This window comes from Carettochelys insculpta, chromosome 1, assembly GCF_033958435.1.
Source record: "Carettochelys insculpta isolate YL-2023 chromosome 1, ASM3395843v1, whole genome shotgun sequence".
Lineage (NCBI taxonomy): Eukaryota > Metazoa > Chordata > Testudines > Carettochelyidae > Carettochelys > Carettochelys insculpta.
This window is the reverse complement of record NC_134137.1, coordinates 303,811,995-303,828,371: the sequence shown is the minus strand read 5'-3', so window position 1 is coordinate 303,828,371 and position 16,377 is coordinate 303,811,995. Positions and strand designations below refer to the sequence as shown.

General features: G+C 43.9%; 1 protein-coding gene across 3 annotated transcripts in view; it reads left to right on the top strand.

Annotated features, from left to right (window-relative positions):
* Positions 1–16,377, top strand: part of PTPRQ (protein tyrosine phosphatase receptor type Q) — a 220,786-nt gene that overhangs the window by 75,314 nt on the left and 129,095 nt on the right. For all 3 annotated transcript variants that reach the window (XM_075012304.1, XM_075012297.1, XM_075012312.1), the window contains exons 27-31: positions 3,425–3,635; positions 5,571–5,720; positions 5,839–6,018; positions 7,144–7,251; positions 13,191–13,472. In XM_075012304.1, the coding sequence (XP_074868405.1) occupies positions 3,425–3,635; positions 5,571–5,720; positions 5,839–6,018; positions 7,144–7,251; positions 13,191–13,472 (931 nt within the window). The remainder of the gene's footprint in view (positions 1–3,424; positions 3,636–5,570; positions 5,721–5,838; positions 6,019–7,143; positions 7,252–13,190; positions 13,473–16,377) is intronic.

Here is a 16,377-nt window from a genome sequence, read left to right as displayed (position 1 = left end):
TGCACTGCACGTGGCTCCCATCTCCCTGTTACTAGTGGGAGCTGGAAAACTGACCAGGGCTGCTGCACTCCTGCCACAGTGAGCCAGGCAGCTCCAGCCACACAGGGCCAGGCACCCTCTGGCCAGGCAGCTCCAGCCACGTGGGGCCAGGGGGCTCCAGCTGTGCAGGGCCACATACCCCTGCAACCAGGTGCCCCCAGACAGCAAGCTGCAGTGGCTTTTCCACTGGAGCTGATGAGTGGCAGGGGCTTGGAGGTTTTTTGGACAGTTTTTTTTGTTTTTTTTCCGGGGGAGTGTTTTTGGGGGGATGTTTTGGGGAGGTTGTTTTTTTGGGGGAAGTTGGGGTGGGACTGGGGCTGGGGGAGCCTGCAGGGAGGGGGAGTAAACCTTCACATTTAATGGACTATGGGGAAGAACAGACAGCCCTTCCCCACTATTAGTCCATTAAATGGAAGGTTGACTGTACTAGCAGGAGCCGGGAAACTGACAGTGCTGCTGCATTGGCTCCTGGCTCAGAATGTGGGGCTGAGGGAACTGTGGGATAGGTTCCCACAATGCACACCTGCAAAAGTCGAAGTTTGGTGATTTCAGTGTGGAAGCAAAGTGTTGAATGTGTTGGGAGCCTGTGGGAAGTGAGAATACTCAAAATTGACTTTAAAAAACCAGGCAGTATAAAATCGATTTTAAAAAATTGGAATGTATCTTGTAGTGTAGCCTTAGACTATATACACGCTGCAAAAGGCATGTGGCATGGCCCTTACTGGCTCAGGTCAGTTGACTTAAGTTCACAGGGCTTGAGCTCTGGGTCTAGAAATTAAAGTTTAGATGTGTGGGTTTGGGCTGGAGTACATACTGTGAAACCATGTGCAGGGAGCCCAGGTTTTAGCAGCCTAAGCACGGCTGTCTACACTGCAATTTTTAGCCCCAGCCCCACCAGCCAGAGTTGACTGACCCTGAATCTGAGACCTGGTACATTGCTTTTTACTGCAATGGAGATGAAAACTTAAAAAGTTCCATACATGGGTCACTAAAATTACTTCACTTTATAATTGAACAAATGTAGCAGAGGATGGGAGACAGCTTTCCTTTTTACATATAAAGAACTAAAGGTACTTTACCACAATGTATCTGGTACCAGCAAATATGATATGAATAGATCCATGTTGTTTTATATTCGTATTAGACATTTTCTTAACTTCCGATTGTCTAGAGCAAGGGTAAGCAAATATTTTACCTGGGGCCCCACTTTTCAGCACTGCAATATTCCAGGGGCCCCCAACCTGTGGGAGGACCACAGGAAGGAAAGTGGGGGGATGCTCAGGAAGGAGGTGGGATGCTTTGGAAGGGGATGGGGTGCTCAGATAGGGGGTCCAGGGTCTCTGCCCCACAGGGAGAAGGGTACTCAGGGGGAGAAGCCCAGGAGGGTATGTGGGGGATGCAAGGGGACTGACAGTTGTGCCACATTGACAAGCAGCAGTGTCACTAGGCCGAAGGCAGCATTGTACCCCCACAGTAGCACTCACTCTACACTAGCATCTCAGGAGACTCCTAGAGGCCAGTGTGATATGGGCTGTGGGAACCAATGTGGCTTCGTTACCAAGCCAGGAACTTGCCAGGTTGGCCTCATTGCTTGACTCAGGTCCTTTGAACATTCCAACTGGCCCAGCAGTAGAGGGGTGTTCTCTTGGCGATAGCAGTGGTCAAGGCCACGAGGGGAGGAAGCAGAGGGCTGGGGAGACAGCAGAAGCCATGGAGTGATGGGGGGAGGAGCCAATTTCATTGCATCCCTCTTATAAAATGTTGCACACCCCACTTTGCACACCCCTGGTCTAGAGTCTTCCATCAAGTTGAGTCCTGTCCTACCCAAAATGAATGGAGCATTCATATGGTAAACTGTAACTGAACATGAGTCAGAAAGACAGAATCCAGTTCTCTGTGTACACTCATATTGGCCTAAACAGTAGGTTTTTTTTGTTTTTATTTTTTTAATGTGATTTGTCACAGAAAGTGGTACTTTTCAAACACATTTCCTTTTTTTGGATAGGGTTAGGGTGATTCTTGAATAATTTTTTCAGTATTTAGGAATACTGAAAAAGTATATTTTTAGAAATGTGGAAGAAAGTATATATTTCAAAATAAACGTGTGAGTCAAAATCTTTCTTTCTTTCTTTCTTTCTTTTTTTCTTTATTTCTCCTGTTCAGCTGAGAATGGGATTCCATTGTTCTGGGCAACATAGAAATATGTAATAAGAGAGAATTTTTTTCTGGCATCTTAGAGACATAGGAAGTTTTATTAGTTCAATTTTACAGACTGAAAATTAAGTAGATCTGACCAAAATATCTTGTTTTTGAAATGAAACTTCGATTTGAAATTTTATTCTGAAATTTAATATATGAAAAATAATAAGCCACATTTTTATAATAAAAATTGAGGGTGCTGTTTAATCAGCTATAGAGGTGGCCAGAAGTTGATTTTATTTTTGAAAAAATCTACATAATTTTCAACATATTTTGAAAAAAAGTAATTTTTTACTGGCTTTTCAGTCAGCTCTGTTATTTAGTGACTTGTACGTCACATGGGAAGTCTGCAACAGATCCTAGAATTGAATCTACATCTCTTTGATGCAACTTAGTACCTGATCTGTGCCATTGACTCAGTTAATTCCCTTCTCTCCTCCTCATTTCTTGTCCTTCTGCATTTTTCCCTCCTTTTCTAAGTACCCAGCAGGCAGAACATTGATAATATAAGCTAGACCTCCTTTCAGTTTTAGTGCCATAGTGGCCCTGTACATCTGTACATCTGTGGGCAGTAGTCTGCTCATTGCAGATGAAATCTATGGCAAATTTAGCTGCCAAACTCTAACATGTTTTTCCTAAGCAGGCTGATGTTTAAAAGGTTTCTCACTTGATCAGACTGGCATGAATTTTCCAAGGCATAGCAAAAGGCGCATTCTTCTTGCCAGGGTAACACCCCTGCTAAGTTTCAAGACCTTGCTCTGAAGTAGGAGACACTAGAACTTAGTGAAATGGTTGTAAGAATGTTGTGAACATGAGCAAAACAACAGTTTCCCTTAATGCTGTTACAGAAGGTACTAAACTGTTTCAGATGAAACCTTTTAAAAGTCCCCTGATTCAGAAACCCAGAATCATAGATTTCAGATCAAATAGCTGAAGTCTATCAATGTTATAAGCACTTGAAAATAAGGTTTTATAATGGGAAGTGACGGGCAACCTTAACTGTAGTTACTGGTGCCAGCTATAGGGACGTGTATATACTATATACTATGCATATGTAATTTGTGTGTGTGTGTATGTGTGTGTTTATGTGAATGTGTATATAAAGCAATGTTATGAGAAAAAAGAGTTAATAGTAAGTGTCATGTTTGGCTTGTGATTTATTTGTTTTTGTATTTTTAATCTTCAGCATTTGATGGATTCTGTAGATACAGAGATGTTACGTGAAAATATCCAATCTACTGTCACTTGGGAGAGATTGGAAACAGACACTAGATTATATGAAGGCTCAGCGGAGATTCTTCCTATGCTACAAACAGTTTCTTCAGTAACATTCACTAGTCTATCTAGTGATAACTTGCCCACTATCAATGGACCAGCAGAACTGTATTCAGCTTCTGGTAAATTTTAAGATCTTTTTATACCCACCTCATTGTTCAAAAAGTCTCTGTCGCTGTCGCAAATATGATCTTTAGCACAGAATTCAACCAATTTATTAATGTCATTTCCTGGAGTTAATATTTTTTTAAAAAAATAACCTTCTGAAGCATCTGTGAATGCCACACAGGCAGGAACTAGCCCCTTATCACCCAGCTGACCTTCTTCCCAGTGAAAGTATCACACAAGAGCTATCAGCCAAGCTGCATAGACAATCAGTTATTACAGTTGCCAAAGCAGGTGTGATTGCTGGGGATTACCATATCTCCAAGCCCTTCACAGACCTTGATTTCACTAAGCCTTTTGACTAATAGCTTTTCAAATGTCACTGAAGGTAAATAGGTCAAAAAGTTACAACTCTGCTCTATGGGGTGGCAAACAGGTGGACATGACCCCCCATGTTATGGTGATGTCATTAGTGTATACACTTGTTCTGTGTTATCAATGGAACGTTGTTTCTTTACTAAGTATGGATATTTATGACCCATTAAACAAGACTTAGTTGACAGATACTGGCTTAAAATACCTCTTCAAATTTTTACAATGAGACCTTTAAACAGCAGAGGGCCAAATTCTGATTTTATTTATGCTCCATTAAAGTCCCTGCATCTGGCTTTTGGTGTTTTTGTAGCTGTGTTGTGTCAGGATATTGAAAAGACAAGTGTATGAGGTAACATTTTTTTATTGGACCAATGTTTGTTGGTGAGAGAGACAAGCTTCCAGGCTTACATGATGCCCTTCCTCAGGCCTGAATCTGGTGTAATACAATGTTCAAGTACAAATAACTTATGTTATCTTGAAAATATTGTTAGATGGAGATGGGTTTTCAAAAGTGGTGACATTCTGGATACTTCCATTTTTGGATACTAAACTTGAAGACCTTGGGCCTAATTTTTAAATACACTGTCTCCACCCCTTCATGTACATATTCAGAATGTTGTAGTGTAATGACACCTCTACAGTGCATGGATTTGGACTAGAACAGAGAGCTGCCCACTAAGTTTAGCCTATACATCTGATCTCCTGAATTTCCTTCTGATTCAGCCCAATCCTCTTAGCTTAGCTTTGTAGTATCGGCATAGATTATTTCCTCCTTTCAAAACACTCACATGAAAGGTGTTCCTTGAGGAGACCCGGGAGTAGACACTATTGCAATTGATCACATCAGTTACTTGGCTAGAAGGAAGAGGAAATTCCTTCCTTTCATTGGAAAAGAAAGCCAGGCCCACCCCCCTAGTTTAGTGGAATCCTGTGAGTCCTGGGAGGCTGGAGCCATCTGCACGTAGGCCTTGTGCTTCCATACTAGTTTTAGTCCTCAGAATTACCATGACCCTCTTCCCAAGCTGCTTGCTGCACAGATCCCAAGATTCACAGATCACAGAGGAGACAATCTGCATTTCCTGTCCTCAGTTATCCTGCCAGGTGTTTAGCTTAGCCTGTTGCGTGTCCAACCAATCACAAAACCTGGCCTATGTGGAGAGGCCTCTATGGGGTCTAGGGAATAGGAATGGATGTGCAAACACCGGAGAGCCATGCACAGACTGTCCCACCTATGTATGCGTTAGAGGCCATGATGTAGCCTATTATTATTCTAATTGCCATGCAAGTGTGATACCCAGAGGCACTGAGACCTCATACTAGGGTAAGTGAAATCTCTGCCCTACAGCCTTGACTGAGAGCCAACTGGCCTTTAGCTCATGAGGTAGAGCACAGAGCTTTAGCCCCTATGGTCACAGATTCAATCCTTGGTGCTGGCAACCTGGGTCTGTCAGCGTTACACAAGAGAGGTGAAAATCCTGATGATAAAATGTGTTCATAAGCATTTCAGCTTCACCTTAGAGTGTGCAAAAATAATTTAATTTTACAAATGAATAACAAAACTTTTTTTTTAACCATAGACAACCAGTATGCCATTGTGTCAGACAAACAGCTATCATATACAATAAAAGGACTTGTGCCTTTCACAGAATATAAAATCAGTGTATCTGCTTTCACCATTGTTGGAGAAGGGCCTCCAGCTGTTCTCACTATTAGCACACGTGAACAAGGTATTATTTTATAACTCTGAAATAATTTCATATAAGAGATTCCTCCTTCCACTGTGGTTTTTGCCATGATTTAATCTTTCCTTTATCCCCATTAATTCTTTTGTTTTTGTTTTTTAAGTTCCAAGCTCAGTGCAAAATATTTATTACAAAAATATTAGCTCATCCTCTGTTTTGTTGTATTGGGATCCTCCAACAAATCCCAATGGAAAAATCACTCATTATACAATTTATGCGATGGAACTGGACACAATGAGAGCATTTCACATGACAACTGCAAACAATAGCTTCCTTATAACAGGTATGGGATAGCTCTAGTATGCAGGGGTGAACTAGATGGCCTCTTGAGTAGCATCCAGGCTTACATTGTTCTGATTCATAAAAATAGTCGCAAATGTTTTATGCAAAATGTCTCAAACAATTTAGAAATGTAAATAATCCAGATAATTTCTCCCTGACCTTCATATGGAAGGGCGGCCTGAGCATTTCTGCAGCATTGTCCCTTCTCTTCTTGCTAAAGCTGGGAAAGGAACAATGTGGCTGCAGGGGAGGACTGGGCAGGCTGGGTGGGCAAAGACCCATTGCACCCACCTCTGGGTCCATGGAAGTTACCTGAAAAAGAAAATAAACTCTAGGTCCAGGGGGCAGCATTGCTAGAGAGCTCCCTGACATTACAGCTCCAAGGAAATTACTCTGCCCCTCTACACTGAGGGGAATGATGTGGGACAGAGCTGGTGCAAGGGCAGAGAGGACTGCTGCATCAATGGTCAAAGCTTCTTGTCTTGTGGATCCAGAAGAATCTGCCACTTTTGAGGGGTGACTTTTCTGCAGAGGACAAAACCCACCATTCTTCTTTTTTCAAGGGATTCTAATGGGAATTTTCTCATAGATCATCTCCTTTTTGGCTTTTCACTTGGGACAGGGTTAGTTTGGCTCAGTGTTTCTGTGCTGCTAGTTCTTTTTACAACTTCTACATTTTACACAGTATGTATTAGAAATTTATCTTTTCTACTTACCTTCCTATATATTAACTGAAAAAAGGTATCCCACTGTGGGTTTTCAGGCACTTATTTGTACTAACAAAGTATTAAAATATACATACGTATGCACACGCGCGCGCACACACACACCCCCCCCACACTGGATTTGTAATGTACCATTTATAAAGCCATGTACAAAAAATGAGCTGGTTGTTTCTATTGAGGTCAATGGGAATGATTAATTGGCGCCCCAAACAAAAAAAATATTTTTGAATATTTCATAGTGGCTTTATAAGCTATTCACTGTGTTTGCGTTTACCTGAATTCTTATGTAACTATTAAAACTATTTGAACATGGCAGTTTTTTTATACTGAACCTGTGAACTAAAAGGAAAAAGGATGCTTAAGATGAACCACAATCTAGGATTTTATCTTGTTCTCCCTAGGTCTGAAAAAGTACACAAATTACAAAATGAGAGTAGCTGCTTCCACCACAGTGGGAGAAAGTGCTCTGTCTGAAGAGAACGATATTTTTGTGAGAACACTTGAAGATGGTAAGTCTCCTGTTTGCAGTGATATGCATGCACTGAGTTCAAGCACAAAGGATAAAATATGCACATTGAGATCTATTTCCATCATCTAGAATCTTCCCAAATCAGCTCAAACTGGAGCTCTCTCTTGCCCAGTGTTGCTCCCTCAGCCAGTTTTGTGGACTTGAGAGTAAAGAAATAAACTTCTTCATTACCTGAAGCCAGGCAAGCTGACAGACTGGCTGGGCCCTGGGGCAAGAAAGGACAGGCAAACAATGTGATGAGTTAAAGGGCCCAGAGTTCTGGCTGCTGCTCCTAGGCCTCTTTGAATAGCCAGGCCACTGGGCAGTTGGTCCCTTTGACCCTCCATCTGTGGGGCTGCATGAAGCTCAACAAATTTGGGCTCTGGTGCACCAACAAAGGAAGCAACTCCAGACTATTCACTGAAAGACTGGCTGTGGCCACACTACCTCCTCCTTTTAGAGGGGCCATGGTAATGAGCCTCTTCAGCGGATGCTAATGAGGCACTGTTATGAATATGCATCATCTCATTAGCATAAAGGCAACCACCTGTGCTTCAAAAGTGCCGCTTTTGAAATGCACTGTGCCCATATGGTTTTGGGAAGGAGGGGCTTTCAAAATCGGGTCATTTCAAAAGGCCCCTGGCTACACGGGCAGTGTGTGTTTCAAAACCAGCACTTTTAAAGCATGCACGGCCGCCATTATGCTAAAAAGGCGCTGCATATTCATAGCAGTGCCTCATTAGCATCTGCAGAAGTGGCTCATTACCATCCCCCCTCCAAAAATAGGGGTTAGTGTGGCCACAGCTGCTATGTCTACACGGTAGCATTATTTTGAAATAAGCTATTCCAGAAGAGCTTATTCTGGAATAGTGCATCTACACACAAAATGGCTGTGTCTACACTAGCCCAAAATTTCGAAATGGCCATACAAATGGCCATTTTGAAGTTTACTAATGAGGCACTGAAATACATATTCAGTGCCTGATTAGCATGCTGGCAGCCGCAGCACTTCGAAATTGCCGTGGCTCCTCCAGATGAGGCTCCTTTTCTAAAGGACCCTGGCAACTTCAAAATCCCCTTATTCCTATCTGCTGTTAGGAATAAGGGGATTTCAAAGTTGGTGGGGTCCTTTCTAAAAGGACCCCTGTCTGGATGAATCGTGCGGCAGCAAGCCGCAGCAATTTCAAAGTGCTGCGGCTGCCGGCATGCTAATGAGGCACTGAATATGTATTTCAGCACTTCATTAGTAAACTTTGAAATGGCCATTTGCATGGCCATTTCAAAGTTTTGTGCTAGTGTAGATGTAGCCTATGTATTTCAAAATAGCCCTCAGCTATTTCCAGATAGAGCATTCAGAGACAATAAAGCCTATTTTGAAATAGTGCCCTTGGATGTGCTATAGCTTGTTTCAAAATAGCCCCCATTCCCTGACTATACAGCCCTTATTTCAAAATAGGCATTATTCCTCATAGACCATGTCTACACTAGCACCCTCTTTTGAAAGGGGGATGCCAATGAGGCACATTGGGATATGCTAATGAGGCACTGAAATGAATATGCAGTGCCTCATTAGCATAAAGGCAGCAGTGGCACTTTGAAAGTGCCACTTTTGATCCCATGTGGCTTGTCTATGCGGGGTCCTTTTCGAAAGGACCTCACACATTTAGAAATCCCCTTATTCCTATAACCAAATAGGAGTAAGGGGATCTTGAAATGTGGGGATCATTTGGAAAAGGACCCCATGTAGACAAGCTGCATGGGATCAAAAGTGCAGCCTCCATTATGCTAATGAGGTGCTGCATATTCATTGAAGCACCTCATTAGCATACCCCAATGTGTCTCATTAGCATCCCCCTTTCGAAAGGGGAGTGTTAGGATAGACATAGCCCTAGAGGCTACATCTACACTTGAATTCCACTTTCAAAAGAGGAATGGAAATGAAGGAAAGAGAAAATGCAAATGAGGAACTGATTTACATATCTCATGCTTCATTAGTATAATGTATTTTCTAAAGAGATTCTTTGGGAATAAAAGGCAGTGTTGTTGTGGCTCTTTTGAAAATAAACCCTGTTTTTGAAAGAGACCTTATTCCGAAAATAAAGGTGGAGATGTGGGTTTTTTGACTGGCTGCCTCTGACTGGTGGTGCCTCTGGGAGGTTGCTGTCCCTCACCTCCGGGGGGCTGTTTGGGATGACTGACACAGAAGGACTCTCTTGTCCCTTGGATGGTGTGGGGGCAAGCAGAGAAAAAGACTGTGAGTACCGACCCCTGCCCCATGGCCCAGGCCCCCCATCTGCCTGTGGGCACTGAGTCCCCATCCCTTGTCCCCCATCTGCACATGAGGTGGCCCTGTGGGTGGCCCCTTTGTGTGGTCCGCCCCCCCCCTGCACCAATCTCCCCCAGGGGCAGGGCATGGCTCTGTCTGCAGGAGCGGGTGCTGATGGGCACTGGTGGCCATGCCGCCATCCTGGGGCCGTGGTCTGGTGGGGCCTGGGTGGGCTGGGGTCTGCCAGGGGTGTGGGGGGTCCCTGGTTGTGTATGGTGCCCCCGCTCAATGTCCTTGGGGGGATGTGCCCTGTGGAGTACATACCTGAAGGTCCACCTTGAGTTAGGGGGATGCCCATCTGGCTGATGCCCGACTAGAGGGGCTGGAGGGGAGGTACATTACCAGTTCCCCCACCTCACTGGACCACCCTGTTGCCTTGCTGCCCAGCTCTGGCTCTGACCTTGGTGTTGTGGGGCTGGCCGCTGGCCCCAGCTCCTGCTCCTCACCTCCTGGGGTTCCTCAGCTGCGGTGTCGAGGACAACCAGTGGGGAGGAGGTGTCTTGGGGGCCCAGGATGGCCCTGAGCTCCTGGTAATAGGGGCAAGCATTGGAGGCAGCCCCCCGACCGGCTGGCTGAGTCCTGAGGCTGGGTATAACCCTGCCACAGCTCCTTGACCGTACTCCTGATATGGTCGGGAGCGAGGGCAGGGTGACCCCAGGCAGTCAGGCCCTAGGCTAGCTGGGCGAACACAGCCGCATTCCACTGCTTGCTCCCCACCACCAGGAACACCTCTTCCTTGTTCCAGAGCTCCAGCAGGTTGTGGAGTTCAGCCTTGGTCCAGGAGGGGCCCCGCTTCTTCTCCCCCAGCTGGACCCCTGCAAGTTCTGGACATGCTGGGAGGGGAGCCCCTGAGGCTGCTGAGCCACTCAGGTGCTGGCCATGCCACTCTCAGCTGTGCTGGTGGTCATGCTGAGGCGTTCAGGGGCAGTGCGTGTTGAGGCTGCTGCCTGCACACTCTTAGCTTCCTGCCACAGGGTTTCCGGGTCCATGCAGCTTTAAGGGCCACTGCACGCCCAGACCATAGAGCCCTGCAGGGGCTGGGCAGCAAGTCTCCACTTAAACAGCTGATTGCCACCATGGCAGATCCCGCTATTTCAAAGTGGAAGGACATGGAGCATCTACACACATCATTTTTTGATGTTAGACAGTGAAGTAGTGCCCTATTCCTGTTCTCTCAATGGGATAGCGATTTCAATGTCTCTGCGCCTACTGTTGATTTCAACTTCGAAGTAGCACACAGCACACATAGACTCGACGTGTGCTACTTCGAAGTGCTGGCTGCTAGTTTGAAGTAGCAGGCTAGAGTAGACACAGCTTAGGTATGATTGGTCTAATGAATCCTGCCATCCTGAAAGGATTGGAAGGGACTCCATGATATGATTCTGAAAGCATCTAGCCATTAGCTAACAGACACAATGGGAATTGACTCAGAAACACAGCCCTAAAAAGGCAAAGAAATACACTGTGACTTCCTTTTAGTTTACCTACTACAACTGGTGATTGATGACCATGAAGATCTCTGTACAAATCTTGTGTGCCATGGTGTGGAGGTCACACAGAAAGCAAGTCTAGTTAGGGAGTAACTTAGTGGTTATACTTACTTGCAGTGTCTGGAATCTAGCTGATGACCAAAATGTAGTCAGACAATCTCTCTCTAACTAGGTATAAGAGTGCCTGTACAGAGGCAAAAAATGAGTAGTAGATATGAAGATCTCTTCCACATAAGAGCTGTTCCCATAGTCACTAATATATGCAATATATAAAACTTAATATGATACAATAACAGTGTTATGCTTTTATTGCCTGAGCAGGAGAATAATAATGACAATAAAGAATATTGTCACATTTACACTTTTTTTGTCCCTTATTTCCATTTGTAAATATTAGTGTTGTGCTTTGAGGTTTAGTACATGTAAATAATGTTGAGATGTCTCAAAGTTTATCTTAAAACTTTTTGGTCGAGTGGTCTCGCAGAGAGTTCCAGTGCTTCCAGATGGGTTTCTAACTCAAGAGGTTCCAGCTGTAAAAGCCACCACTCTGGATCACACAGCTTCTAGCATAATGTGCCAATGTACAGTAACTCCCAGTTCTAGAGTTCTCTGACATGGAAAGATAACCAAAAGCAAGAGTAAAGTTTCCTCAATTCTGAGAGAAATGTGGATTGATGAAGATGTATATATATTTAAATAGCCTTAAATACTTACATACTTAAATTTATATATACTTATATAGCCTTATACTTAGGCTGCCATCAGGAAAAGGGAACTAATTTCCTATTCTCCTGTGGCACAGTATAACTTGCTGAAGCCAGTGGAATTAAACTGCTGTAAAACTGACAAAATGACAGAAGCATCAGACCTAATGTCTATGGTTCTGAACCTGCAATTAGATCTATGAGGGTAGAGCATAACAACCACATGAAATCCTAGTAATGTTTGTGGGACTCCACACAGGCACACGTGAATATTGGTGCAGGATCATTTCCCAAGTTATGACATTGCTAACAGAGATGACAACGCACACGGGGGAATGGTTGGAGGAGGGAGGACAGTGAGGTAGACCACGCCATTGCTCTGTTTAGTAATGCAGATCTTGGAATTTTTCATGGTTTAAAGACATTATTTACAATAATTTTCTTGTTTCTCTTTGTGGCAAAGTATGTTTTAAGGAGATAGTTTAAGGAAGAGAGATGGTAAAGACTATCTATGGTCTAGCTCCTGAAGCAGATTATAGGCGCGGGTTGGCTGCATGTTAAAAAGCTGAAGAAGCCTGAGCAGGAGAAGTCACAGGGCATGACTGCAGAGGACGGGGATGTTTAAAAAAGAAGAGACTAGAGAAATATGCAGGAGTTAAGTTGCGAGCCGGTCTCTGAAGGAAAGGCTAAGGAGTTTGAATCTGATGTGGGAGGCAAGGGGATTTGCAAAAGAGATGGACATAGGTGGGGAAGAAGGAAGATTTTTGCATCTGCGTTTTTGATGGATTGGTGGGTGAGGTGAGAAACAGTCTAAAGAGGCTGCAGTTGTTGGATGCAGGATGGTCAATGTTTGTTTTACTGACAGGAGGAGAAGTATTGCTGAGATATACAAAGATGGAAAAACTAGTAGGATTTACAGTGAAAGACCAGTTATTGGGCACTCAGATAACTGGCACGTTGAGTTAACTGGCAAGCCTGGCCAGGGCTAACTGCCACAACTGCTGCAGGGCCAGCTGACTCTCTGGAGCTGGGTACCATGACTGCTATGGGGCCATCTGTCTGCAGCATGGTTGGGAGGGGGAGAGAGCAGAACAGGTCTGGCTGCCCACTGCAGGTGGGGAGGAGTGGTGCACAGGGGTTGGCTGCCTGGCCAGGGGACAGAGCAGGAATGCTGCCATCTCCAGCTCGAACAACCAGCACATTTTATTGTCCATCATTCCCAGTTCCATGGGGAGGCCAGATAATAAAGCTTGTACTGTAGTGATTAATGGTTTGGAAGTGGGTGTAATTTTGCCATCTTTACTCTGAACCTCAAGTAGCTGCCTTTAGAAATGACTAAACGCTGGGGACATACGTTTATGAGACCATCTGATCAGTTTAAATAATTCAAAAATCTTTTATTCGGTATCTTCTGTTACAGAACCAAGTTCACCACCCCAGAATGTAGAGGTATTTGATGTAACAGCAACAGGAATATACTTGAGATGGTCACCACCAGAACAACCTGATGGGATCATAACACATTATGAAGTTTTTTACAATCATGACCATGACATATTTATTAAAAATACTTCAGCTACAAGTATATTTTTAAGTGGCATGAAGCCATATACTCTCTACAACATTTCTGTAAGGGCTTTCACTAAAGTTGGCCATGGGAATCAGTCATCAGTTCCCCTCTCTGTTAGAACGTCGGAAACAGGTGAGTATATTTCTTAAGCATACTGCACTTTATCCTCATTTGCTAGCCTGTAGTGCCATTTCATGCCAGTTCATTTTGCTGCAATGCACGTCTTTAAGCCTAATGCTTCCCCCTTTCACCTGCGTAAAGACTAAGTAGGGAGTGGGAAGGGGAAGGTAATGAGAAAAGAGGTGTAGAATGGGACCCTGTTACGTATTGTAGAGCTTTATGCAGTTTCTGCCTTTTACAAATTCTTCTGGCCCGCAAGATAAAAAGAAAGTCATTTTTATAGAAAAGGAAGAATTTCAAAAGGCCAGGATTGTTGCTCAGTGCAAAGAGCTTGAATATGATGTGGTAAGAGAAAAGAAATCAGTGAAAATATTCAGACATGTGCTGGTGCTGTGGCTGAAGCAGTGGCTGAGAAAGATGATGTTGAAAAGGAAGAGGCAAAATGAAGCCACAGAGGGTTACAGCAGTCAAGATGAAAGTTACCTACTGCAGGGAAAAGGTGTTTTAGCAGTAAGTATTCAAAAGGAAGAGTGGATTTTGGAGATACAATACTAACAAGGTGTGATGGAGTTTGGGGATCCCCAAGCACTGCAACCTGTCCACAGGCAGGAGTGACTCTCACTCAGCAGGTAGAACGGGAAGTTTGTTAGTCGACTAAGGCACAGCTCAGTGCAGAGGTGTCAGTACAGCAGACAGAGACAGTCGTTCCAACCTATCTTGAGGAGAAGAGCCCGAGGGGTGCCCCATCTGGGGTCTAGCTTCCCCCCACCACAGGCTAGCTGCCTTCCCACTCTCTCCCAAGCTTCTAACTGCTGCCTCCGATTCAAACCCCGCCCCCGCCCGCCTCCTCCCTGCTCTTTGTTCAGGTCAGAGGTGTTACCTGCTACAGTCCCAGGGGGTCATCCTTAGCCACCGTGAGCTGCTCTGCCTGTCACACACACATCCATCCTGACTCTCACACACACACCCCCACTCCATCACACAAGAATTCAACTGGATATAGTGAGAGATTAGATGTTAAGAAGTGGGTGGGGATTAAAGTGGTAGAGGAGAAGGAATGAGAACAATCAAGCCCAGGAGACAGGCAGGATAATGGAAATACCAATAGACATAGGCTGGGTCCACCTGGTGCACCTGACATGGCAGATCCATGCTAATGAGCAGCCTGAAAATTGCAAATGGTCGCTCATTAGCATGGTCACATGGCTCATTAGCATAGCTGAGTGAGAGCTCCATCTCGGCAGAGGGGTTGCCAGCAGTAAAGAGGCTGTGTGAACATGCTCCTGCCAGCAAAAAGCCCCTCTGTTGCCAGCCCCTTATGCCTCAGGCGACAGAGGTGCTTTTGTCACCAGGGGCATGTCCACACAGCCTCTGCTGCCTGCACCCCCATCTGTCAAGACCAAGCTCTCGTGCGGCCATGCTAATGAGCCATGGGACCATGCTAATGAGCAGCCATTTGCAATTTCAAGGCTGCTTATTAGCACGGATCTGCTGGGAAAGTCGCAGTGTAGACCCAGCCGTACAGAAGAGAGGCAGAAGAGGGATTAGGAGACTGGACCTCGAAGAGAAGATGCTGGAGAAGCAGCTAGAACTATATGAAATGATAAAGGTGAAGAGGGGAGTCAGGAGCAGAGATGAGAAAAATCTTCTTTGACCTGAACTCAAGCCATTTTTTGCATATTTTTATAAGATCTAAAAATTATCCCTTTTTTGTTTCAAATAAACCAAAATGTTCCTAGTCAGTTTGCAATAGGTTTTCTTGCTTTGTTTTGTTTTCCACTTAGATTTAAGTCAATCAAAACATTTCAATCAATCCAAAGTATTATTTTTTAGTCTTCTGTTTTGATTTGACTGTTTTAAAATTATTTTGTACCCTTATTTTGGTGCTTTGTTTCTAAATTGGCCATATTTGAATTTGAAATGCCATTTCAAACCAAAAAGTCAACATAAACAATGTCAATAGTTTCAACAAAGCATGGTAACTCTCTCAGTTTCTCACGTTTGTTTTTTGGCTGAAACAATTTGACAAATTCACAAATAGTTCCAGAGCACAAAAAATTGTTTAAAAATGGCCCCCAGTTTGTTGAAAAAAATTATTTTGCCTTTTTCTAATCAGAACTATAAAAGAGGGGTGATTTTCAATAATTGATGTGTAGGCAATGGAGCTGTGTCTACACTTGCATTCCTCTTTTGAAAGATGTGCAAATAAAGGCATTTGAAAATGCAGATGAGACACAGATTTACATATCTGGTATCTCATTTGCACACTCTTCTTTTGAAAGAAAAAAAGCAGTGTAGGTGCAGGTCTTTCACAAGTAAATCCCATCTTCAACAGAACTCTTCTTCCTATTTTGTTTCAGGAAGAAGGGTTCTTTTGAAGCTGGGGTTTACTTTCAAAAGACCTGCAGCTACACTGCTATTTTTCTTTCAAAAGAAGCTCTTTGGAAAGGAGAATATATAAATGAGGTGCCAGATATGTAAATCAGTGCCTCATTTACATTTTCAATTTCCCTCATTTGCATGCCTCTTTCGGAATAGGAATGCAAGTGTAGACTCAGCCGAAGAGAAGGTCTGAACAGATATCTTATGGATATAGAGAGACAGGAGATGGTGTAAGAAGCCAAAATTAAGGCATTAATAACCTTGATAAGGGAAGTTATGGTGGAATGGGGAGGACAAAAGCCAAAATGGAATGGGTCATCTGAAGGAGGAGAACTCAAGACAATGAGAGTGAACAGAATGATCAGGGATGCTGAAAAATATGGGAGAAGCAAAATCAAATGGTAGCCCCTGCAAGAAAAGGAGGGTAGATTGTTTTGACATCTTTATCGAAATAGGAAAAGGAGAAACCAAGATATGAAGTTAGTAAGTGCTACAAACACCCCACAGCTCTGAAACACAGGCCATTTTGTTGATG